General features: G+C 32.6%; 3 protein-coding genes across 6 annotated transcripts in view; 2 read left to right on the forward strand and 1 right to left on the reverse strand.

Annotated features, from left to right (window-relative positions):
* Positions 1-16090, reverse strand: zetaCOP (COPI coat complex subunit zeta). The gene is made up of 5 exons (XM_074116405.1): positions 15938-16090; positions 15578-15823; positions 400-533; positions 213-303; positions 1-134 (listed from the first exon to the last, which is right to left on the reverse strand). The coding sequence occupies exons 1-5, from the start codon at positions 15953-15955 to the stop codon at positions 87-89; spliced, it is 537 nt and encodes a 178-aa protein (XP_073972506.1). The 5' UTR covers positions 15956-16090; the 3' UTR covers positions 1-86.
* On the forward strand, positions 694-13178 carry LOC141448205 (molybdate-anion transporter-like). Of its 2 annotated transcripts, none has more exons than XM_074116389.1 (3): positions 694-1984; positions 3312-3411; positions 8125-13178. In XM_074116389.1, the coding sequence occupies exons 2-3, from the start codon at positions 3345-3347 to the stop codon at positions 9489-9491; spliced, it is 1434 nt and encodes a 477-aa protein (XP_073972490.1). In that variant the 5' UTR covers positions 694-1984; positions 3312-3344; the 3' UTR covers positions 9492-13178. The 2 variants fall into 2 exon arrangements, with proteins under 2 accessions (XP_073972490.1, XP_073972491.1); XM_074116390.1 differs by lacking the exon at positions 694-1984 and adding an exon at positions 2141-2504.
* The window catches only part of Irbp (Inverted repeat-binding protein), a 14297-nt gene continuing 3025 nt past the window's right edge, over positions 15365-26636 (forward strand). The window contains exons 1-11 of one of the 3 annotated variants that reach the window (XM_074116384.1): positions 15365-15383; positions 16486-16653; positions 17448-17625; positions 17729-17822; positions 18246-18423; positions 20302-20396; positions 20789-20884; positions 20994-21207; positions 22315-22404; positions 25601-25745; positions 25843-26025. In XM_074116384.1, the coding sequence (XP_073972485.1) occupies positions 16498-16653; positions 17448-17625; positions 17729-17822; positions 18246-18423; positions 20302-20396; positions 20789-20884; positions 20994-21207; positions 22315-22404; positions 25601-25745; positions 25843-26025 (1429 nt within the window). In that variant the 5' untranslated portion in view covers positions 15365-15383; positions 16486-16497. The other 2 variants (XM_074116383.1, XM_074116382.1) reach the window with 2 other exon arrangements.

The following is a 26636-nucleotide window of genomic DNA, read 5'->3' on the forward strand; positions in this document are numbered from 1 at the left end:
TTATTTTATATTACATATATATTTTGCCTTTTATATTGAACTTATATTATTATTATTATTATTTATACATATAAAGTAAAAAAAAATTATTTTAATAAAGTCCATTTTATTTGTTCTTTTGCACTTTGTAAAACCTGAAATACATCAAATTTTATTATATTTTATGAAATAAATTTGTTTTTTTATCGAGTTAAAACGAATAAATTTATTACTTGGGCTACTGTTTGCTCTCCTAGAGGTATATCGTCTGTTCTCAATGCTACACGCTGTACAACACTAGCTGGATCTGCTTCCAATAATATTCTATAAAACAGGAAAAAAATACAAAATTTAAATTTAATGGGAGGGCGATTAAAAATTTAGAAAAACGTTCTAAAATGAAAAAAAAAAAATCTTCACCCTCCATCGCATATCTCATCCATGGCCAGCATTACTATTTCTAAATTTTCAAATACTGTCCTCTTTTCCACATTTTTCCTGAGTATTAGACTAATAGAATCATAAAGGCATTGCAGCACGCTTACAAGTATCAGCTGTAACAAAACAAATTTTTTTTTGAAATATCAGAACTTGCTTTGCATTAAATTCTAAATTTAGTTATTGTACAATTTTTATGAAAATACAAAAAGTATTGGGAGAAAAATTTTATCTAATGATTATTACAGCATTTTACTTTGAATTGAATAAGTAAGTACCGATCAAAAGTATAAAGGTTAGGAAAGTTGTTCAAGTTTGAAATGAACACCCAACATTGTTATGTTTAGTTTTTTTACCATACCAAAAAATCTTTAAAATAAATGCGAATTAGGCCAAAATGTTAAACCATCTGAGATAAATAAATGTTTATCTGCAAATCTGTAATGGCTCAAAAGTTTATGGATGGTCTGAAATATGTGAAAAAAACGTACATCTCTAGAACTTCTTTTGTATTATGACCATTTTTGAAAGCATTAAAACTGTTTAAAGAAGATTCTTTTTTTTAATTTATTTGTAAAGTTACACCAGCGCTAGACACGCTATAAGTAACAATGGCAATAACTGATATCGAACTAACTAATTGAGGGGAGAAGTTACCCCTAGTGATAACACTCCCTAAGTCGTCTCCCAGGATTAGCTACTCTCTTCAGAAGAGAGAGAAATTCGCGAGGCCATTGGATGATTTTAATCGTCTGGGAGGATGATCTGGATCGGTGATGAGATGATAAATGGTGGACAAGATGGATTGGAATGAGAGTGCAAGTTCTGATGAAAACTTTTATAGCGAGTTTCGAGGCAATCTGGACCTACAAACGGAATTTCCAGATCTGTGTGGATAGTTAGATTTGAAACGTAAAATGGAGCCGTTCAACGATAGTGCGGAGAATTTTAGACTGAAGCGATTGAATTCGTTGAAGATTGAAGCGTTTCGTTGAACCCCACAGTTCAATACCGTACGTCCAGATGGGTTTTTAGTATGGAATTGTAAATCAGTCGTTTGTTATTATGTGAAAAGTTTTGAACGTTGGTCTAGTAGTCTCTTTTAAGTAGTCGATAACGTCTGTTAACTTCAGTTCGTTTAAGTCGTGTGTGCGGGAAAAGAAGATTCTAGATAAAATTTAATACATTTATTGTGCCTTTTTGCTAGTTTCATGAGTCTAGGCTATCTGGGGTAGGTTTTTTTAAGGTAGGGGATGCTGAACATCTTCAATGTAGGCATAGGTTATCGTACAATTTTCAACATAAATTGTCGTAAATTGAACAATTTGATGTTCCATTTACTCAGTTGAAGTGTATTTTAATAATCCTATCTCTGAATAACTACGCAACATGATAGGCTGGGTCTCTTATCTCTAATATGTGTAGAAAACAGATAGGGTTATATAAGATTAGTTTTGAAGATCTGATTATAGACTTGGTTAATTTCTTTTTTAAAAAAAGTATAAGACAAATACAAATAAAGCGGGCATGCAAAAATTAAAAAAAAACATTTCCTTCCATTTTTACTGTAAGTTTTTTTCAATTTCGATAAATTAAATTTTGGTTTATTATTGTAATTATTTACAGTTTAACATGCATAAATAAATATTCTAATGGATTCACATGGGCGATCAACCGATTTGCTTCAAACACGGAACGTAAGCAATAAATCAATTCTCACCAAAATATAAACTCATCAACGTCATATGGGTCGTTATATGAATGTTTAATATACTACCACCTATGATGATATGACTGGAGTGGTTTTTTAAGTAAATTAAAGAACCTTCAATATTCGATTGAAATATCCCTTCAAAAATTCGTATAGAAATAGACATTTATTCAAAATTTGAATTGTGCAACTCAAATGAGTTACTTATTAATCCTTATTCATTTTTTACATAAACGTATAAAAAATAATGGGCTTCGTTGACCATTATTTCTAAGGTGCAATCCGGAACATTAAGATGATGAAGGATAATTTTTACAAAAATATGCTTTTTAGATAGGACCATACGTAACTTTACAAAATGACAGTTTAGAAGTATGTAAGTATAACCATCAATTATACAGAATTTTGTTAGTTACATGTAATAAAGTTTCAAATAAAAGTTTTAATTCTCCAACAAATGGAAAAAAATTAAAGAAAATAATTACAGTCACTTAAGAAAAAAATAAAAAATAAGTGAAATGCCCAGTTAATTCAATGAATTTGACTGATACGAGGTTACGTTCATATTTCCTTCTGTAATTTTCTGGTTATTGTGACAGATTGTTTACTCAGATCCTTTTCTACGAATCCACTTTTTAACCTTAAGTTTCTAGGTGAAAACCGGACATAAAAAATGTTTCAAGATTCTAAATTCCTTCACTTCTCACCAATAGAAATGAAAAGAGATGATAATTTAATTTAATAACTTGTAAGAACCTAACTGATCCTACATAATTGGTTAACAAATTTATATTCACATATGTTGAAAGTACTTTCTATGTAGTTTATTATGCTAGTCATACATAAAAAGTAGTTTAGGTCAATAAGTCGAATGAAATTCAGATTGTATTCTATTGTAAGTAAAAGTTTTCTACTTAAAAAAAAGAAAAGTAAAAACTTCCATCATAATACGCATGCGTACTGACAGCATATGACTAAATGTAACCTACCAAGTTATAACCTTCCACTCTTGACAGTTGCAAACAACTCGTGTTTCCTTTTTTTCATTTAATATTTTAATATTATAGAAAATTTTTCATTAATTGGTGATAAATAAATAGCAGATGTTTTAGAAGAAGGAATTAATCAAACTTTTACAAAATACTGGCATAATATGATGTTATGCTGTGTTTGTTACTTTCAGATCTACCATAGATACATGTAGCAAACACCCGTTATGGTGCATCCGTTATTCAATGCTACTGCGAAAAAATGGAAAACTTTAAAAAGACACGTCGAAAGAGGTAGTTTTTTTATATAAATAATTTTTAGTTTAAAAAAAAAAAAAGAATTTATTTCCTAAGCATGTTTTATTGGGAGTGAAGTAGGGCATCACTGAACTAACACCTTCATTTTTTTTAAATAAATTTTTATAAGGGTATGTCGGTTTAAATGTCCTACATGATGATACAAGCCTATTTCTGTCAAGCAAATTTTTTTTTTTTAGAATGGATTCAGGAACGATTTTGGACTTTTCTTAGTCTAACTTCGTCAATACATAATAACAACATGATCTGTAAAAATATACGAACAGAAATTGGAATAAGTTCAATTATAAATTTTATTATTAACAAAGTGTAGTGTAATTTATAAATTTATTAGTCTTATCAGGGGTTGATTTTATCAAAATGTTATTTCTACTTATGTTTCTATTACGCTTTTAGATTACCAAAAAAATCCAAGATATGCATGTTATATTTGAAGGTAATGCAAGGATTTAATTAATTTTACAATGTTGGGTAATACTTGATAGAAAAACTTTACTTGGTTTTCAATTTTAAGCACCTTTAATATGTACTTTTATTTAAGCAATTTACAACTTAAAAGCACGTTCGAGATGTGGTATAAAAATTTATGATGAAGTAATATGAGGTTAAATGCTTATAATGTGGTGAGTTCATACGTTTTTATTAATATTAACTCTCTTTTAGATAATATTGATATTTCTTTCAGAGATAGTTTTGGGTTTTTTTATCGACCGTTGTTGATAGATGATTTGACTTTGACAACATTTTCATACTTGCAACTAACACTAACAGGAACATATTAGAAATGATACACATTAAAAAACCAACAAAAATCTATCAACTTTAGGACTGACACGAGAACAACCTTTCAAATTTCTACAATAACATTCTTCAAACAATAACTTAACAAATTACTCACCACATACCTTAGGTTTTTCACCCCTCCCTTACCTCTATTATAAACCCGCTTTTCCGTGAATCCTTAACAGTTATGATTAAGGAACGGATTTTTATGTATTTAAAAATGCCAAATATTTAACTAAAGTATGCATTTATTTTCGTCAATTATGTGGAAAATATGTGATTTTCTTAAAATATTTTCTGGAATATTTAAGTAAAATGGACATTTTTTTTTATGAAAATGGATTTTTTTTTTGGGGGGGGGGGGCAAGTTATAATTATTTATACAAGAAAAGAACATTTTTACAATTTATAATAATTTATTAGGAACAAAATAATTTGTTTTTACAAGTTATTATGATTTATACAACAAAGAACATTTTTACTATTTATAAAAAGATGTGTTAAATTTTCAATTTTGAAAACTTCTCTCTTTGAAATAGTTTGCAACCACATGAAATTTCAAATGTTGGATCGTAAAGTGACGACGATCTGGGCGTAAGATGGACTTGTAACGACTAAAAGATCGTTCAACATCTACAGATGTTATAGGTGCCTTGCTGAAAGAAGTTATCTCGTTGGTTGTAAAGGGTACACGATGTTCTGAGGTGACTTCTGTTCCACTGATAATATCAGAAATTTGGCAGATGGTATTCCCACCCTTTGTTCTTGCTCAGTACTTCTACCAGTTTTGATCTGATCAGATCTCCCTCACTCCCAGGTATTCCTTCCACCTTTTCGATGACTTTTTTTTTAACGTTGGACACGTTTTCTGTCAGTCGAACATTTTGGGACTCAAGTTGGGTAATGGCTTGTGCAAGAAATACGCAATTGTCAGAAATGAATGCAAGGTCGTTCCTTAAATTAGGTTTCTCGAATAAAGGCTGTATTTATCGCTACTGCTTCGTCTTCGAGATGTGAAAGGACATTCTTGATTTTATTGTAGTTTTCATAGTAATACTGAGCTGCTTCCAGCCAAGTACCCCATCTTGTCAATATTGGTTCTGGTGGAAGGCACAAGTCTGGATAGAGATCTTTTAGCATTTTAATGCGACTTGGTGCTTTTAAAAACACTTTTTTAACCACTGTGATTCACAGTCTGTGGTTCACAGTTCCTGTCAACCACCTCCCAATTATGAAAATATGCCCAAAATGAAAAATATGTGCATATTTTGATTAAATATGTAGAAATATTTATTTATTTTAATCAAATATGTATAAATATGCGATAACATCCAAATATGTGGAAATATGTGAAATAAAAGTAGGCTCAAACGGCTTAAAGAGTGTCAATATGAATACTTCTAGTTGAAAAACGTCTGTAGTTATGATGATATACTCGTTAAACTCTACGTTGAACTTTACAAACCTTTTTTTTTATAATGTAAGTCTTTCCAAATTATATTTATCTATTTAATTTTATGTTTTAGAAATATTTTGTATTTCTTTTGGTTTTCAATTTATATCTATATTAGTGTAATATTCCTTTTGTACAGACCCTGAAGAAGGTAGTAAACATTATTCGAAACGTTGGTATAAAGCAAAAAAGTTGTTTTTATTCAAGGCCGCACCTCGATATTCACCAAAAATCATTTCTGATTCAAAATAACACTCTTTTTTAATCAACAGCGTTTTGTACGTTGTATTTTTGTTTTTATCAACATTATCTACGTTGATTTTTGGTGAATATCGAGGTGCGGTCTTGAATAAAAACAACTTTTTTGCTTTATACCAACGTTTCGGTAATTTTTACTACCTTTTTCAGGATCTGTACAAAAGGAATATTACACTAATATAGATATAAATTGAAAACCAAAAGAAATACAAAATATTTCTAAAACATAAAATTAAATAGATAAATATAATTTGGAAAGACTTACATTATAAAAAAAAGTTTGTAAAGTTCAACGTAGAGCTACGAGTAAATCATCATAACTGTTAAGGATTCACGGAAAAGCGGGTTTATATAGAGGTAAGGGAGCGGTGAAAAACAGTAGGGCTGGAAAAACCTAAGGTATGTGGTGAGTAATTTGTTAAGTTACTGTTTGAAGAATGTTGTTGTAGAAATTAGAAAGGTTGTTCTCGTGTCTGTTCTAAAGTTGATGGATTTTTGTTGTTTTTTTAATGTGTATCACTTCTAATATGTTCCTGTTAGTGTTAGTTGCAAGTATGAAAATGTTGTCAAAGTCAAATCATCTATCAACAACGGTCGATAAAAACCAAAAATCATTATCTACGTTGTAATTGGATCGTGGTTGATTGGACATATTGTAAATTCAAATTTTTTTTTTTTACAAGTAGGAATGTGTAAAATTAATTAGAGACTTCTATTAGCTTCAAATTTAACCAATAAACCCTCTTCAGTTTGTATAAAAACATAACTTTGTAGTAAGTAGTTTTTTTTTGTAGTTGTTATTAAATTTTTGTTGAAACACTACTCTTTCTGCTACTGTTTCATTCTAGACTTGGAAGATGGTTCCTAATGAGATCTCTGAAACCATTAAATTATACGAGGGTCGTTTGAAAAGTCTGTGCAAAAATAAAAACTACTTAATTTTTTGGGGTAAACCTTTTTTATTTTTCAACATAGTCTCCTTTTAGGCTTATACACTTCGTCCAACGCTGCTCTAGTTTGTTGATCCCTTCCGAATAATAGGATCTGTCCAAGTCTGAAAAATAGCCATTCGTTTCTGCAATCACCTCCTCGTTTGAATAAAATCTTTTTCCCCGCCAGCCATTTCTTCATATTGGGGAACAAATAGTAGTCCGAGGGAGCCAAGTCTGGTGAATAGGGGGGTGGATGTGAAACGAGTTGGAACCCTATTTCCATTAATTTTGCGACCACAACTGCTGGAGGTGTGAGCTGGTGCGTTGTCCGTGATGGAAAAGGACTTTTTTGTGGGCCAATCGTGGGCGTTTTTCTTGCAGCTCGGTTTTTCAAACGGTCCAATAACGATGAATAATATGCACCTGTAATAGTTTTACCCTTTTCCAGATAGTCGATGAGGATTATTCCTTGCGAATCCCAAAAGACAGTCGCCATAATCTTTCCGGCCGAAGGAACGGTCTTCTTAGCCTTTTTTGGCGCAGATTCCCCCTTGGTAACCCATTGTTTAGATTGTTCTTTGGTCTCAGGAGTGTAGTGATGTATCCATGTTTCATCCACAGTGACGAAAAGACGCTTAAAGTCCTGCGGATTCTTCTGGAACAGCTGGAAACCGTCCTTGCAACACTTCACACGATTTGAAAATCACTCGACTTCCTCGATTCAAACGAATGCCAAACACAAAGAAATAGACCGATCTGGCTGAAACTTGGTATGTGTTCTTCCAAGAGATGCTACTAACTAAACATAACCTCGATACGCGCCAGTAGTGCTATCTCTCTGACTTTGCACGGACTTTTCAAACGACCCTCGTAAGATTGGAAAACAATTGTGATGCTGAAATAGGTTTTTTTAATGCATGAAATCCACCCATATAAAAACTCACTCTACAACTAAATACAGAATTTATTGAATCAATCTTTCTTTTCTTTTTTTCGTTCTTTTGTTTTTCTTTCGCAGATTCTGGACCATGAATCAATAAAAAGGAACTTAAAGATTTCTGGGGCTTTGCAACTTCAAATTGTGTTCTAATTTGGTGAAGGTGTAGAGTTGCATGTTTTTTCTTTTTTTTTTCTTTTTTAACAAAACTCAAAAAAAAAAAAATGAACGAACAAAATGTGCATGTAGATGAAATTTATGTTATAATTATAACTAAAGAAGGTGATGGACAATGTATTTGTTGATAATTAGTTGTGTGGTTATAGCAATCGTTGGTGCCGCCTTAGCTACAGATAAGAAAAGTCATTCACTAGTTGAACCGCACAATGTACACTTCAAGAATCTACAAAGATGCTATCTACTTGCATTGTATTTCGCCACATTTGCCGACTGGCTACAAGGACCATATGTGTATAAATTGTACAAAGATTATGGATATGATGATGATTCAATAGCTTTATTATATATAGCTGGATTCGGATCGAGTTGTATTTTTGGGGCAGTCGTTGGCCAACTGGCCGATCATTATGGTAGGAAAAATTTATGTACAGTATTCACAATACTTTATAGTTTATGTTGTTTAACAAAAACTAGTAGTCACTTTACATTGTTATTGACTGGTCGAGTGTTGGGTGGTATTTCCACATCGATACTATTCACTACGTTTGAAGCGTGGTATGTAAATGAACATTTAAACTTCTACAAACTACCAGTTGAATGGTTGAACACCACCTTTACAAAAGCCACCTTCTACAATGGTCTATCGGCCATAGTTGCTGGACTTGTTGCACAAGGTTTGGCTGAATATTTCGGACCGGTTTCACCATTTCTGCTGGCCATACCATTTCTTATGGCTTCCTTGTTGATAATACAGTCCACCTGGAAAGAGCATATAGCTTTGAACAAACCACAAAGCAGCCTATACAAAGAACTGTTCTCCCCGTTAAAATATCTAATCGAACATGATTGCCTACTGTTGTATTTAGCCACGGTACAATCCATCTTCGAATCAGCTTTGTACACGTTCATATTCTCTTGGACACCTATTCTGGCCGTACTAAGCCCACCATTAGGTTTGGTGTTCTCCGTTTTCATGATCTGTGTAATGGCCGGATCGAAAACCTATTCATGGTTTGTAACCAAAAGACATTATCAACCTCACTCAGTGCTCATAGCTTCTTGTACAGTAGCTACAATATCTTTCTTCATTGTCACCGTCTCCTTGACAAACATAGTCAACCATGTACACGAACATACAACCACTAAACCAATGTCCATTGTCTGTTTCTTAGTATTTCTAGCTTATGAATTCTCTGTGGGCATTTATTATCCAGCCGTTGGTTATCTAAGATCACGCATTATGCCAGAAGAATTTCGAGCCACACTTTCAAATTGGTTTCGTGTACCAATGAATTTAGTCACTTGTATTTCGCTTACACTGAACTATGGAAGTGATTCAAAAGATGTATCCGGTTTGAAGAAATTTCAATTTGTATTCACACTTTGTTCAATATTGATGATTGGCTCTATGGTTAGTGCGACTATTTTTTCTAAAAAATATTCTAAAAAAGTTGTACACGATGAAGTGCAAGAATCACGTTCAGGTAAAACACAAAACACGGAAACTGTTTAGTTAGTTATTATTTAACACTTAAGTTTTAAAATTTGTTTCCCACTTCTGTAGTGGGCTGTAATTGGTTTAATTATTTATTTAAACAGATTTATGTAATAAATTTGAAATAATATTGTTGTAAATGGTTTATTCAGTTTTCTTTTATGTTTTGAAATTTTATTTCTAATTGGTGAATACTATTTCTGTAAAATCTATTGTTCATTAATAAACCACAGAACCTTGTAAAAATAATTTCATTGTAATTTCAAAATCGAACAAAACTTAGTCATAAAAATCTCTTAATTTTTTGTTTCTTAATTCGCAAAAGTTTTATTTTAATGGAAATTTAAAGTTTTTGAAAAAAAATGCCAGAAGACTGTGTGGTTTTTTTTGTAAAATTTAAAATTTTTCTATTTAAAGCACTTAAACGAATTAAAACTGTCATTTAAATGCAATTGCTTATTTAATTATTTGATTAGCATTATTTGGTGAATTTACTAATAAATTCTAAATGTTGCAACTTAATAAGCAAGACACACAACAATAAGCAATGCATGAACAATTTATGCCTATATACACCTACAAACAATTTATTTATTATAAAAATTATGCGTCCAAAAAATTAAACTTATTTAATAAACATGTTCGCAAAGCAAAGCTGTTTCGCTAGCTTCTAGCTTTGCTGTCTTACATTACTGTACTTGCGCTTACTGGTTATTCCAATCATATCCTGTTTTTTTTTTTTTTTTTCTTATCGAGGTTTTCCTCCCTCGAAAATACACATTTTGAGGGCCCCAGATTTGCTGGGTGTTTGTGCCCACTAGACTCCAAAAAATAATAGGGAGTCTCAGGAATTTTGATTGAGTGCCCCCCTCTGATCTGACGTGACCTAGTGAAAGATGATGGTGCGTGATGTACCATTTTTCTCGAAAAATGACACTAACGATTTTCTTTGATGTCGTCACGAAGATCTTTCTGGAAAAATTAGAGTACTGAACGCTTTCTTAGAGATGGAAGGATAATTTTACCTCCCAAGGTGGCCATTTCTACATTATCTACAGTGCTTTCCCTTATATATTTTATTAAGAGGACTAGATGTCTGCATTTACGAAAAATTAAACTTTTGTTTTTTTTTAGAAAAAAATTATTGTTTAGGGACAGTTCCTCCTAAGTAATTTGTTAAGTTTGTAATTTCCTCCCTAAGTAAGGGAGCAGGAAAAACACTTTTCTCCAAACTTGCTGATTCACTATAAAGTATGGTTTTTACAAACTGTACAATGTTATAACTGTAAAATAATTTTTGAAATGCAAAGAAAAACTCTTTAGGATGCGCAACATTTTTCTCGCTTCAAGATAAAGGAAAAATAGAATAAACTTAGGATTTTAAGATTGGCGAGAAATCGGTCCAAATAAAAAAAACAACTCGTCTTTTTTGCCGAACATTTCATACAAATATATTGTCTTGTTCAGGGCGTGGCTAAGAGTTTCTGTAACTCAACCAATCCGCATAGCCACGCCCTGAAGAAGACATATGTATTTGTATGAAACGTTCGGCAAAAAGACCGAGATTGTTTTTTTTTATTTGGACCGATTCCTCGCCAATCTTGGAATCCTAAGTTTAACAGCAATTTACGGTCACGAAACCTATAATATATATTCAGAAAAGTAGAATGTTCACATGTGGGACTTCTTTCGACAGTTTTCAACAAACCTGTCTTTCATAGAGAAGCGGAGGAACTTTCTTATTATTTAAAGCTTTTTACCAGTGAATCTCTAAAATTCCAAAATAAGCATTGCTATGAGTGTTTCAAGCTTATTGTTTGCAAACATAAAAAGAACAAATGGATTGTCTGGATTGTGATCGAATGAAATTTGATTTGTTTTAGTTTATAATTTCAATTTTGTTTTTTAATGGAGTTGTAAATCTATGTTTGTACAGAGAACAATGTTTTAAAACCTAAGAGGAACAATATAATAGAAAGCAAAACCAAACATTTGCATTTGTGTTCACTAAGTACTTAAAACTGAATTTTATGCCGAATACTAGTTCTGGTAATCGAAATTTCTCCTGTTTTTTTTTCTTTGACTAACAGGATAACAGATCTGAGGCGTGCCTCATCAACTGAGTTAAGGGTAAATTTCGTAATCTCGACAGATTTCCTAGCTGGGGGCATTGTCGGCGCATTAAGGTTCACCCGAAGAAGCTGGGTTTAGATCGTGACAGTACTTGCAGATTTTGCTTGAAAATATTACAGCTATTAGGACAAGTATTGTGATTCAGTCTGGGGCAAACGCACGGATGAAAATATGTTAAAAAAGTCGTAAAAATAGTACTTAGTAGATTCACCTAATTCTCCTCCATATGCCGTTAACCTGAATAGAAATTTTACTAAAGCGACATTTCATTTTTTCGGCTATTCATTTCTGTAAAGGGTTCCAACAATTTTCTTTTAACTTTAATCAAATTTAATGCAATTTTCTCTTGAGGAAAATTTATACTTTGCAAGAGTAAAAGTTCAACCACTGGCAACTCACTAGACTGCCTCATAAGAACAAAGCTTTGGAAGCCACAGTATATGTTAAATAGACTAAAGAAAATCAGATATCTTGAAGTACAAGTTTACAGAGTAGATTTCTTAGTGAATTTTTTAGTTTTAATCTGGACAACGTAGTTTTCACAGTTTTTTCTGTAAATTTGAAGACACTAACACACAGTTCTGATAGTGGATTTTTTTTTTTTTCGCGAGTTCTGGTACAATAGTTGACAGTTAGTACCAGGGCCAGATTTAGATGAAAAGATGCCCTAGGCTATTCCACTTATGAGGGCCCTTTCACCTCCCATTTTTAAGTTTGTAAATTACATGAGAGATAATAAAATACATCACCACTGTGGTACAATTACTAAAACAGTGTTTTTAGTGTTCACTGTTTTTAGAATAGTATAATTTTAATTTTGCTAACAATTTGAATGCAGGCCCCTCTTGATCTTGAGGCCCTAGGCTGAAGCCTAGTTAGCCTATAGGGAAAATCCGGCCCTGGTTAGTTCTGTGAACAATTGAGACACTGGAAAGAAGTGTTTGTAAAAATCGAAAGAAAAGAAGAGATAGAATATAACTGTAGTTATAATAATTATTATTAATACTGTTATATTATAACTACAGTTATTACTATAGTTATATTATTACTACAGTTAGAGAAAGTGATGTGTGTTCATAGCAGATACTTGTTTGATAATTGTTCTCTGTACAAATATAACTTTATGGATTTTAAAGGTTTACATAAATTATGAATAATTGTCAAAAGTTTAACCAAAAAGATATTATTTTCAATTCATAAATACTGTCTGTTCGGACTAACAACAAATTAGTATTAATCATTGAAGATTAATATAAAAAAATAAAATGATATTAAAAGATATTTCGCAGACAGTATTAAATATTTTAAATTATAATTATTATTTTTTTTTTATGTGAAAAATTAAATAAATACAAAACACAGCTCATAATCTTTTATTTGACAATAGAACTTACAAAAGTATTATTAGATTTTTCTTATAATTTCTGTGAGATTGTATTGTATTAACAGAAGAGACGATATTTATGTAAATGATGAACGTGATCAACATAATAAGTTTAACAAACTATACGATCATGAGTGATATTTGATGAAATGTGATGACTTTAATAAAAGTTCCCAAGGAATGTAAGATGACTGACTTATATTTAAACAATAAAGAAGACGAAAAAAATTTTTTTTTCTTTCGACCACAAAAAAATGTGCATAATTTTATGTTGATTTACAAATATACCTCTTTCTTTTTTCCCTTAAACGAGAAAATTGCTTCAAACCCAGAGTGTTTAAAGAAAAACTCGAAACAAGTTTTCCCCTTTTCCGCATTTCAAAATCAGCAAAATTTCCTCGAAACTCAGAATTAATATTAAAGATAAGTGATAAAAGTTGATAACGCTAAACCTCACTAGTATAAAAGTTTACTTCAATCAAATTTAGTTGTTTTAGTTTCCCTCCAGAGTCTGACTAAAAAGTTTCAAATCTTTACGCCTGTCTGTCTATTTTCGAGGCGCTACAACCATGAGGGTGTCCTGGTTTCCTTAATGTGTCTTTTCCAGTTCTCTATTAGCTACGGATTCTCTCCTATTTTGCTACCCAGAAGAGTCTAGGTCTGTCAACCATTCTTCTGGTGTGTCCAGCACTCTATTAGCTGCGGATGCTCTCCTATTCAGCTACCCAGGAGAGTCTGGGCCTGTCAACCTTTCTTCTGGTATGTCCAGCTCTCTATTAGCTACGGATGCTCTCCTATTGAACTACCCAGAAGAGCCTAGGCCTGTCAACCATTCTTCTTGGGTGTCCAGCTGTCCATTAGCTACGGATGCTCTCCTATTGAACTACCCAGAATAGTCTGGGCCTGTCAACCTTTCTTCTGGTGTGTCCAGCTCTCTATTAGCTACAGATGCTCTCCTATTTAGCTATCCAGAAGAATCTAGGCCTGTCAACCTTTCTTCTGGTGTGTCTGGACTATATTAACTGCGGACGCTCTCCTATTCAGCTACTCAGGAGAATCTAGGCCTGTCAACCATTCTTCTGGTATGTCCAGCTCTCTTTTCAAAGCCATTCAGCTTTGTTGAACAAACCACACACCTCGACCTTTTACCTCCTCCACAAAAATCACTTTCTCTCACTGGACTGAAAACATTTGTTTTGGAGAATTTTCCTTAGAATATGAAAGACGAACTGTTTTTATATGGTCCAGGTTTAGATGCACACCTGTTTGGATAAGTGACTTTAGAGAGACTTTATTTTGGACTTCTTGGATGTCAGGTTGCTCTTCATAAACTTAATCAATCATTGCAATCTAATTGCAGCGTTAATTCTTTTATTGACCTTCTGGAATCATTTTGGATTGGGCCAATGGACTCACTAAGATAAAATCTATACAGTAAAATGGCAGTTAACCATTTTCTATAAATGAATTTTAATTACGTAGTTATTTTATTCAAATATTGGTAAAGTTGATGTGACCGTTATAAAACTTATCCTTAAAAGAATTCCCCCCTCCCAAAATGCTTCAAAACAACATCTATGCATTAGTATACCAAGTTTAGAAACTATAGAAGCAATTCTTTTGTATTTAAGGCTCTCGGCAATAATTTTGGTAAGCTTAATTACAAAATTTACACTTTTATAACCTCTTCTTAACTAGCGGTAATAGAAATTAAAAAATAAATAATGCGTACAGGGGCAAAGATAATTTTACAATCTGCAAGCATTTCGAATATTTTCATGCAAGAAAGACAATATCGCAATTGTTAACGTGAAAAAAGAGTCACTCCTAGGATTGTTAATTCAATGTTAGTTATATATAAGATTTTATTGTTTGTCAAAGAGGGGAAGAAAGCTCTGCACCTCAAAGAACAGCAATGTTCAAACCAAACCCAAGTCAAAATTAGAAGACTGAACTAAAGCATATAAGATATCCTTAAACGAGAAAGCACTTTCAAAAGACCTTGGGCTTAACCTCCTCACTTTCCAAAGAATTCTCATGAGAAGAATGGGTGTTTGGGCCCTCTGATTCCTAAATTCTACAAAATGGATCTTGTATACAACCTACTATGTAACTATATAAACAACAGTCAGCTTAACATCAATTCTTTCTGGGGCTATTTAAACAGATAACAAACCAACCATTTGAAGCTAGATTCCGTATCTGCTCATCCAAATACAACAAGTAATACCTAAACCTCTGACAGGAAGAGAGCTGTCCGAACCAAAGAGATGATCCGACTTAAAATAGACCACTGCCTCAGACCTTCCTGGAACCATTCTTACGCACGAAAGATAATCACCACATAATTGTGGACATTGTTAAGACAGTCTTCCTAAAAGTTAACTTGGCAGGTAAGAAATAAACCTTTTATAATAATGCGAAAATTTTGTTTTTCTCATAATAAGAAATAACGTGTTCATATTGTGTTATCACTAGTAACTTTAACAACATGAATCTTCATCTCATTCAAGTAGAATTCCTCAGTATTTGGTAAATAACTTTTTTTTTTAATATGTGCCAACAATTCAAAAATAAATTCACTTACCTCATTCTCATGAGAACTACCCATAACATAAAAGAACAAATCGACGTTGGATTTGTATACACACGTTAAACCATCTAGCATAATGATTTCCGCATTAGCACGATGAGTTTTGTTGAAGAGATTCTTCTCAAATGCTCTTTGTTCTTTGGACGTAGGAAATACTGTCGGATCATAATATTTAGCTAGAATTCTATGACCATCATTATCAAGAATAGCCATGCCTTTTACTGTGTACAGTGTGGGTTCCTGACAGAAAAAGAAATTAAATGGTGCATATAATCTTGTTTTTTTAAAAATAAATTATTGAAATTAATTTTTTACAGTCTAATAATATAAATTACATGCTTCTCAATAACTCACCAGCAGTAATCCTTCCATTTTTCCTTAAAAACAACTACAAATGACGTGTAGCAAAACCTCATACATTAAATAAACACAATGTAAGGAAGGTTATTCAAGCAGTTTGAATATTTGTGGTCTATTATCGATAATATCGATTGAATAATCATCTTAATGATAAACAAATTTTGAACAAAAATAGTTCAAATATCTTTTAACAAATCTTTTAGTACAGTTTTAAGATCTATTATTAAATTTTTAGCCAATGTTGTCCAAATTTTTGGTAGCATTTATTCCCGTTTGTTGTTTTAAATATAATTTGCATTTAACAGTTTTTGCCGCTTAAATATTAGGTATGGTTCATGTTTTGCTTGAGTGTTAACAAGTAAGATTGATTGTGGAACACCAAAGATTTTGCGGTGTATGGCACATTTTCATTTGATTCGACTTCATTAAATAGTATTGTTATCATTTTTCGATTAGATTTTAATTAAGTATGTTTAACTAATCAAGTTCATTAAGTAAACAACGTTATTTTGTTTATAATATTTCAATAATTTGGCTTACAGTTAATCTTAACCATGGAAGGTGTTATACTTGATGATATTGACGAAGAAGAGGATAATTCATGGAATAATCAAATATCCGGTAGGAATTGTGTGGTGTTTCTTATTGATTCACGCACAGAAATGTTTAAGAAGACAAAAGGAACTTCATACTTTCTACAATCGTTGATCGTAAGTAGCTGGTTTTATAAAAATTGAATGAAAATGAAACTGTCATTTTCAAGATGTTGTAGTTTAAAATTGTTATCTCACATACATAATCGGATCATGCTTAATTGCCTGTGATATCATATTGTTATCGACACATCCTGTAGATAGGAGAGCATTGGAGACCGTGTAATATCCAAAATAATTATTCAAGTTGTTAATGTAACATCTCTGTCGAGGGAGAAATGAATAGTTCTTTTAATATTTACCGGTTATCTTCTCTTTTTTTCTAATGAAGATGTGCATGTGTATTCTTCAAGACCCTTGGTTAGGCACCCTTGGGTAACAATTGGCCAAAAGGACGAAAAAAAATCATTACGGAATTTCCCTAAGCGGCTGCACCCAGCATTAGAATGGGTGGCGAGCTTACGGGAAATTTAACTGAATTCGATGCGGTAATGGCTTGCCACAATCAAAATTTGTATGGACTCTTTTAAGATTAAGTCGACATGGTTCCCGAAAATCGTCCACTAGTGTAGTGTAGCGAAAAAGGCTTGGCGCAAAATGTACGAAAATTATATCATACCGGGTCGCAGCAGTGAATTTGGAAATGAATTGGCGATCGGCTGGCGAAAAGAAGATAAATGTCGGATCTACCGAAACTGTCTTTTACCATATATTTGCTCGTAGTAGAATAATTGTAATAATCACGAGTTCTATATATTTAAGATGGTAGTGTCTACTGTCCTATCTATTTATGTAATGTTATTCATTTTATCAAATTCAAAAAAAGTATTGTTTTGACAATTAACCCATAGTGTTGCAGAGACGCTATGTTGGATATTGCCAGAAAACAGAAAGGCGATATGGTAGGTGTACTGCTGTACGGTACGAAAATATCCGAAGGCAAATATGCCCCAGACAATGTGGCCATTCTTCAAGATTTAACCGTTCCGTCGATTTCAGTAATTAAAAGTTTTATTGAGATCATTAAAGGTGAGTGAACTAGACCAAGTTTTAGATTATTTATCTAACATTCGGGGGAATGTCTAATTCATTGTTGATTTATGTTATTAAATGTATTATTATTATCTTTCAGATGAATACAAACAATTAAGAGATAAATATGGTGATGTTAAAGAAGCAGATCTTACAAGAGCAATAAATTATTGTCAAATAGTGATTCATTTAAGGTAAAGTATGTTCCTGCTGTATAACGAAATTATTTTCCATTTTGTTGGACATCTCACCAATTGTTGGACTATCCAATTATTTGTCAATGTTTTGACTTTTACATTTTAATTACCCTTTATTATTTCACAATTTCAACCAAGAAAGGGTTAAATTAAAACTAAATTTTATTGCATTTAAAGTGCAATGAATTTATTTTATTCGTATCATTCGATACACTAGTGTTACTTGTTTATTTCATTTGTGTGTTTATTGGAGAATTGTTTGTTGTCATTAGTTCGTTGCAGCTGTGGAATTTTTTTTAAAAATTTTGTATTATCAGTTTTGTTCGTTTTCTTCACTAAGTGAATTATTATTGTTTTTTTTTTTTTTTTAAGAATCTATTTTATTTGGCCTAAGCCAGATTTTGTTTTATTCAATTACAGCAAGAAAAAGTTACACATGAAGAACATCGTGATGATGACTTGCGACGATAATCCTTGTGGTGATAATGAGGTGGCTGCGTTTCGAGCTAGAAAACAAGCGTCTGAGCTCTTTCAACATCAAATTGATTTTGATGTAATTTCATTTGGTGAACAATTTGATTCCAGTAAACTATTCAAGGTAATCACTTCAATTTTTTTTAGATTTTTCAAACTCTTATTCACACAATTAATTATAAATTTGTAGGCAACTTTTTGCAATCTAACCAGCCAATCATTTAAATACAGGAAAGTAACCAATTTTTGTATATAAGAACATCCGGGTAAATCGTAAATTAATGTGTCAGTATAAATAACGAATACATATCAAAATGGCCAATACTGCTCTCAATTTCTAGTATTGATGAGACCTGCTTTTAGATTTTTTCCAGAACGTAGATACTAGAACTGTTCGTTCTAGAACATTTTTTTTAGACAATCCAATTGTTATAGTGACTTTTTTATTCCGGTTAAGTTCAGGACAAGAATTCATAAGACACAATTTTTCTACATTTATTACACAGAAATACCGAATTATTCCAAAAATGTTAATGATAATTTCAAATCGAATTAACTTGTTAATGGCAGCTGTAATTGATGTCAACGTAGAATAATCATTCATGAAAATACTTTTACTTTTAATGCTTCTTTAGTTAATGTTATTGTTATCGTCGAATGTAAGTTTGCGCAGCGTGTGGAACTAAGATGATCGTGTTAAGAAGGTGCTGGACTTCATTGCAAGACAGTCTACTGTAATGTTTTTTTACATTTAATTATTATGTGTACTCTCATTTTTTTGTTTTATGTTTACTTCTGTAAGGGTCCAGCTTTTCATAACATTTTGTAGAAAGTCATTGGGATACTTAGTTTTTAAAACAAGAAAATAAATTTTATTTAATTTAGGTAGTTACTCTCTGAATTGTTTTGTAATCGGGGTTATAAGAATTAGGACAAGGAGGAAAATCACTAATTAAATTACGAAAGGTATAGGAACCGCTGAGTCGACACCGTATCATATATAAAAACTGGGCTACTGGCTGGCCAGGCTCTCACACTTTTTGCGGAGGGGCCAGTTGTCCAGCGGAGGAGCCAGTTGTCCAGCGGAGGAGCCAGCCGCCTTGCGGAGGAGCCAGTGGTCTTGCTGTGGAAGAGGTTCGTCGGCTGGCTTGTGGCTGGTGAGTGTAGCCCAGTAGTAATTTAATAGCGGTATTTGTTTAGCCCCAGCATGGTCGACTCAGTGGTTACAAAGATTGAATAGGTTACTTGTAGGTGAATGACTGAATTACTTAACTTATTGATGTGTGGGGATACGTATTAGAGTGTATTAGAAGCGAGGTTAGATAGAGAATTGTATAAGATATTCAACTGGGTGGGTTTATGTAAGAGATGAACCGTAGGATCCGATTTACTTTGGGGTCTTTGTTGATAATTTGTTTGTCCTTTTTATTTGTTATTGTAAATAAATTATTTTAAATTATTGTAAATAAATACTACGGCCGAAATCTGTAATTATATTGAATTGTGGTTGGAGTGACCAGTTCCTGTTTCCTCACCGTGCGGGTTGGCAAGCGCCCCTTACAATGATTAAACCTCTTTTAGTATTGTTCAGATTTTAATGTATTCTTTACGGTATTGTACAAACTGCAGTATTCTAGTGATAATAGGTAATGAGATATGGAAGGTAAAATTTTAGATGTTTTCGATGTAGTTTCAAATTCGTTCGAAATTCAAACGTTTATATCTCCTTTCGTATTAGCCAGATAGAGTTAAAATATAGTGCCTATTTATTTATGAAGATGTAATGTTCATTTTATCATTATTATAACAAAATGTTATAATGAATCTGGGTCTGTGACATCTAATAAATACTAAAAAATTATTAATGCACAGTAAAATTACTCAAATGATTAAATAAAGAAGAATGTAATTAAAGCGGCCAGCGCCCCTTACACTTCATCACACTATTATTTAAATTATTTAATGCACTATCGAATTTATTTATAGATATATATTTTTTTAGGAATTAGTATTGACATCAAGGGGTGAACTGTTGAAAGATTGGAAAAATAAAGATCCAATAATGAAAATTGAAGATCTTCGCAATCAAATAGAGAAGTAAGTAAGTAAGGTTGTTTTCTTTGGTTTCCTTTAGCGATTCAGAAGGTAAGGGGTATGGCTTAAAGTCGTGTTTCTTTTCGATGTCATACTGTTCATTGAATTGAATCTAAAATGATAAGTTCATGGTTTCGTTTATTTTGAATTGTCTCCTCCATAAAGTTGGTGTTCCTAGCATTATTGTGCAGCGTTAATAGCGGATCTATTCCTCTTCAGCATTTCCGAGTGATACAGGTTGAAGTAAATTTGGAACTTAGAATAGTGTGACGAATGACTTTTCACTCATAACTTAATGGTCCATCAGCTCCGTCAAAGAAACAATAAAATCCTGAAATTTAAGATAACTAATTTATGCTTCCATCTGATCAACATTTATGTACATTTTGCGATAGATTGACACAAAAATACACTCGACGACTTAGTTTTCTACGTATTGGTTCCGACGAAAGTAGACTCATCTTACAAATATCACTCTTCAAATTATTTACGTAAGTTATTTACTATTTTATTGATATAATAATAGTAATTACTATTATTAATTATTATATTATTTTAAAAGAAAAAAAATTTACTACAAAAATAAATAATTATCTTTAGAGAACCAAGGAAATTTTTGACAACTGTTAAAACAGAATCACCATCAAAAAAATCTGTGAATCCTGCGACCATTCAAAATGATGAACTGATGAACGACGAAGATGATGCTTTGTTCTTGCAGGAAGAAGTGTTGGCCAGAGTGAAAGAACACGAGGAAAGGCAATCAACTAGCGCCCAACAGCAAGTACAACCTTCCGATATTGAAACAACTAATGTAAATATTCCAGTATAAAATATGTTGTTTTTTTTCTCTCTTTTTAAAAAATATGAGATATATAAAATTGTGTGTGTGATATTATTCATCCTAAACCGTCTGGAGAGAAGGTCGTTCTGGAGCGAACTGCACTAAGACACCTGGCGCGGATTTATTCCTGACTATCGGTTCCTCTTTCTTCTTTAACTTTTATGGAGAGTTCTTTTGATTTGGAGGATCATACTCAGAACGTCTGAAGAGCGTTGGGTTCCATCCGGGAATTGTTTTGCTCTAAATGTTGTTTTCCCGCTTTATCTTGGTCTTCCCCCTTAGTATTTTTAGGGTAGTTATTGTGAATTCCTGATTAAGTACCATTTAATTGAATTGTATTGTGTTACCATCTTAAATAATGTCAATGAGTATTCAATATTTATTTTTTATTTTTTTAACGATTTAAGGCGCGTCAACATCTTAGGTTATTGGCGCCCGGAGCTTTTTTCAGTACACTGCCGGCCTCCGGACAGTGTTCTCTCGTTACAGACAATACTGGCCATCACCGGACAGTGAGCTGTAAGAAGCTCCTAGGAAGAGAAAATCTAAGGGTCAGCAGCTGGATTCGAAAACTAATAGTATTCAATATTATTAAATTTCTTATTTTACAGAAAATCTCGAATTATAAGTCCATAATGTTATCTGTTCTATTTTCATACACCACCTACTAAAATATTGACTTACTGTTAGATAAATTGATTTTAAGAAAATGTTCTGTGACGTCACGCTTCCCTAAAAAGCCAAAATTTAGTAAAACTGCAAAATTTGAAGAAAACTTTGAGAAAGTCGTGTTATGTTCAAGGCACACATATTTTATAATTTCATCTTGAACAATAAACACTTAGCCGAGCTTCCTTTCGATCGATTTTCGACACGCCATTATATCATTTCTATGAATCACTTTTTTTTTTCGGGTACTATGACGTGTATATGACGTGTGTATGGTGATTGAATTTCTATTGGTTTGACACTTTCTGTTGCATTCTTCTTCTTTTCAAACAGTAAGAGGCAGTCAGTTGAATGCATTCCAAATTCAGAATTAAAACATAAATCCAAGGGTATTTCTTATTTTTTCAGAAACCAAGCGGAAGAGATGCAGTTGATGAGTCACAAATGGAGGTCGCTTATTATCCATATATCGGAGAGAAATGTATTAATATTACTAAGGTAAGGGTTTTTTTCAAAAATAAAATTTCAAAAATGTTTTTTTGAGCTTCCACATTCACTTTACGTGTTTTCCATTTTTAACCATAATTGGCTACAGCTGTTTTTCAGGATTCCTGAATGGATTCAGTGATGATTGAATTTCTATGGTTTGACACATTCTTCTTCTTTTCAAACAATAAAAGGCAGTCAACTGAATACATTCTAAATTCAGGATCTTATTTTTTCAAATCATTGATTTGGAGATCATTAGTAAATGTAAAAAAAATGTATCTGAATCACCCGTTGGTTCACTAAGACTTAGGACCGTACATTCAATTGAAGCAGCCCTTTAGACGTTTTCTTTCTCTGCCATTGTTCATATTTTACTTAAAAAAAATATTTTAAACACTATTTATAGAGGCGAGACCAGTAAAGCTAATATGTATAGTGGTACCGGGTTCGAATCCCGGTCTTAGGCCTTGGTTTTTATTTAATAGTTAATAAAATAAATTGTTCCATATGAACATTTTAAAAACGCACCTCACACTTTTCTAAAATTATTACTAGATGTATTTAATGAAATATTTGATTTTGGTAAAGTTCCATCTAGCTTTAGAAAATCAGTTGTTTTTCCTCTTTTAAAAAAAGGAAACTGTAATGAGGTTTCAAATTACAGAGGAATTTCTTTTAATAATGTTGTTGGCAAAGTATATGCTGGTCTAATTCTAGAAAGGCTAACAGAGTGGGCTAACAACGGTATTCTAAATGAGTTTCAAGCAGGATTCCGGAAAAATTACTCCACTATTGACAATATTTTCACATTGGTTAACCTAGTAAAGCTGAAGCTAAGTGCTAAGAGGCAGAAAGTCTACGCCTTTTTTGTTGATTTCGCTGCTGCCTTTGATTCTGTTGACCGATATGCTTTATTTTTTAAACTTAATAGTTTGGGTCTGTCCACAAAGATTATCCGAAGTGTTGAGGCACTTCTCTCAGATACGGTAGGCTGCGTTTGGGGTCCGGAGGGAAGAGGCTCTGAGTTCAATATGGAAATGGGAGTTAAACAGGGTTGTGTGCTTAGCCCCCTCCTTTTCTCTTTATTCATCAATGATATTGAGGAGTGTCTGGACGGGGGTGGTGTGCTTGTTGGCTCCAAAAGAGTAAAGTTGTTAGCATTTGCTGACGATATAGTGCTTCTTGCCTCCGAGCCCCAAACGCTGCAAAGAATGATTAACTCTCTTTGTAACTACACGCAGTTATGGAACTTGAAAATAAACATGAAGAAATCTAAGATTATTGTTTTTAGGAATGGAGGAAGGCCTGCAAAACGAGAGAAATGGTTCTGCCATAATGAAGTTGTAGAAACGGTAAATGAGTACAAGTACTTGGGCGTGACATTGACTTCTAGATTGTCATTTGTAAAGCATATTAAAAGTAATGTGTCTAAAGCTAAACAAGGGCTGAACACGTTATGGAGTCGACTTATAGAAAATAATAGTATAAAGTATTATTCGAAACTAAAATTATTTAACAGTGTAAGTCGCTCTATGGCTTGTTACGGGGCCCAGGTTTGGGGAGGAGACCAATATGAAGATCTAGAAAAGCTATACCGTTTCTTTATTAAAAAAGTGTTTAAACTGCCATTATTTGTCCCATCTGCCTTTATTTATTGTGAAACTGGTTACCTACCAATTTATACTCACACCCTCAAATTACAATTAAAATACATTGTTAAAGTTTTTGCTATGAGTGACAACAGGTTACCAAAAGTAGTTGCGACCCAAATTGTTTCTAAGAAGCTTTTTTGGTTTCTAGAAATCATCAACCTTTTAAAAAAATGTCATATAAACTTTGAATGTAATACTAACAATATAACCTCATGGAACAATATTTTTAATAAATTAGTCAAATGTGTCCAACTACAATTTAAAGAGGAATTTATGCAGAAAGCTTTGGAACTCGATTCCTATAACATTTATAAAGAGCTTAATTTTAGCTTAGGTAACAAACATTACTTCAATTGTAGTTTATCATTGGAGCAAGTCAGGTGGATAATTAAGGCTCGAGCTGGTTTATTGTATTTAGATAGTTCTCCGCCATACCACCATGATAATACCGAAGAAGTTTGTCTCTTATGTAATGACCTAATGCTTGATCGAATGTACCATATATTGGTAGTTTGTTCTAGACTGAGTGAGGTCAGACTAAAATATTTTAGGAATATTTCTATAACAAATGTGGAAATATTAGAAATATTAAATGGTTCTGATTGGCCTCGGTTAGCACAATATTGTAAAGCAATAAGTATATACGGTTCTAGTATTGGTTAAATTACATAATAGAAATAAATGTTAGATTTATAGGGTAATCCATTACTTTCTGAAAAAGGTTATTATTAATTATTCGCAAATGATTTTTTGAAAACTTTTATTTACCTAAATTTTTTTAACTCTCTGGTTTCTTTAATAATAATAATAATAAGAATTAATAATAAAAAGAAAAAAAAAAAGAAAAGAAAATTGTATTAACCACTCCGCCGACGGTCATTGACCATAGCAGATGTCTTTATAATTATTTTGTACACCCAGGAATGTATTTTATTTTTATTTTTATTTTAATAAATAAAGACTGTATAAATAATAATAAAATAAATTTATAGTAAAGTATGTTTGCTAGACGCCTCTGTCCATTACACCTAATTGGTGTAAAGCCCGCCAGAAAAAATAGTCGATTACTTTACTTTACTTACTATTTATATAGACCTGTATAATTATAATAAATGTGCCTAGAAATCACTCTTCTACACCAAACCTCTGATGATGAATCTGAAACATTATAAATACATGCATAGTGTGACGGATAAAACCAACGGTCTTATCTAGCATTGCAGACCCAAACAAATTTTCAGTTGCTGAAATTGCTAGCTTTTCAGTAAAAATTCTAAGTTTTCAAGAAACTGTAGCTTCGTAAATGTGAAAAGAGGAAGTCGTTTGGAGTTTCCCCCCCCCCCCACAATTTTTGATATCAAGTTGCTCTCGCTTATTACGAGCCGTTCATCCTGTAATCGATTGTAACAATTGAATATATTTTGATAAAATCTAATAGCTCTACAGATCTCATTAATTACCACCAGCTGGATAGATATTTACTCTGTAATCAGGTTTCTAGCATCTGTAATTGAAATCTTTATGTATATGTATTTTTCATTTCTTCAAAACAGAGTGAGCTGAAAAAGAGAATTTTGCCCCAGAAATTAAATATAAGACGAGGATTTCAGCTGCTAGGCTTTGTGCCAACTGTTGACGTGCCTTTGTTCTTAAGCATTGGAGAACCTTACTTTGTTTTGCCGTATGGTCGTGATAAAAGTAAGTTCTCCTTTATTAGAAAAAAAAATCTTATCTACTTGTTAAGTAAGACTAAAAACCAAAAATAAAAATTGGACATTCCTACCTTCTTTTTCAGACAATCGGACAGCTTTTTCACATTTATTACATAAATGCCACGACCGAGGTGTATCCATGTTAGGCTGGTTTTGCCTCACTAAATCATCTCCTGTGTCGCTCACCTTCTTGCATCCATTGCATAGAAGTACCGATGGTAAAGGACATCCAGATGGATTTCTATTAGTGAAGATTCCATTTGCAGGTTAATTGACGCATTTAACTTTGGGTCTGTTTTTTCTTTTTTATTCTGTTTTTTAAAATTTATAGAACTTTTAAGCGATGAAATTGAGTGCATTTGGAGGTAACTTCTACCAAGAATGTTGCTTCATGTTTTTGTGTCACATGTCTAGCTTCTAAGAACGTCCGTCATCTCAGCATTCTACTTAAGCGCGGCAGTTTTGTCGGCTGTCTAAAAAATGCTGATTGATGGTTCTGGTCAGGGTTACACAGTAAATTTATTTTGGGCCTTTGTTAAAGAACAATTTTCTTAGACTCCTGGATCTGGGCATTCTAGAGATACTCAGGGGGGCTCATAGCTCATGGAAAGTCGAATCTTCATAATTAAGCTTTTCTTACTCCTGATTAGAGGCGTGAGAACACTAGGTTCATGAACTTCGGTTAAACAGGCCGACGTTGGAAAAAATACTGGTTGTTTCCCCCTAAAGGCATTGTCCGATTTATTCGGACAGCTGTGAATCTTAATTGACCCAAGTCTGGTTCTGGATTCCCGCTTTACTTATGTTGATGTTGTTTTCATTTTGGGTGTGCTGGAAGGGCCTATTAGGGCTTTGGATGGCGTAGATCTAATTCTTC

The sequence above is a fragment of the Rhodnius prolixus genome, unplaced genomic scaffold (genome assembly GCF_049639745.1).
Source record: "Rhodnius prolixus isolate KJV_2025 unplaced genomic scaffold, Rpr scaffold_13, whole genome shotgun sequence".
In the NCBI taxonomy this organism is placed as follows: Eukaryota; Metazoa; Arthropoda; class Insecta; order Hemiptera; family Reduviidae; genus Rhodnius; species Rhodnius prolixus.

What these genes read in the sequence shown, in the direction of transcription:
- LOC141448205 (XM_074116389.1), top strand. Translation starts at nt 3,345, where the DNA reads ATGGTGCATCCGTTATTCAATGCTACTGCGAAAAAATGGAAAACTTTA. An exon ending in AAAAAGACACGTCGAAAGAG is followed by an intron (nt 3,412 to 8,124) that starts GTAGTTTTTTTA and finishes GTGTGGTTATAG; the next exon opens with CAATCGTTGGTGCCGCCTTA.
- zetaCOP (XM_074116405.1), bottom strand. An exon ending in GTAGTTCTCATGAGAATGAG is followed by an intron (nt 534 to 15,577) that starts GTAAGTGAATTT and finishes GTTTTGTTACAG; the next exon opens with CTGATACTTGTAAGCGTGCT. An exon ending in GAGAGCAAACAGTAGCCCAA is followed by an intron (nt 135 to 212) that starts GTAATAAATTTA and finishes GATGTATTTCAG; the next exon opens with GTTTTACAAAGTGCAAAAGA.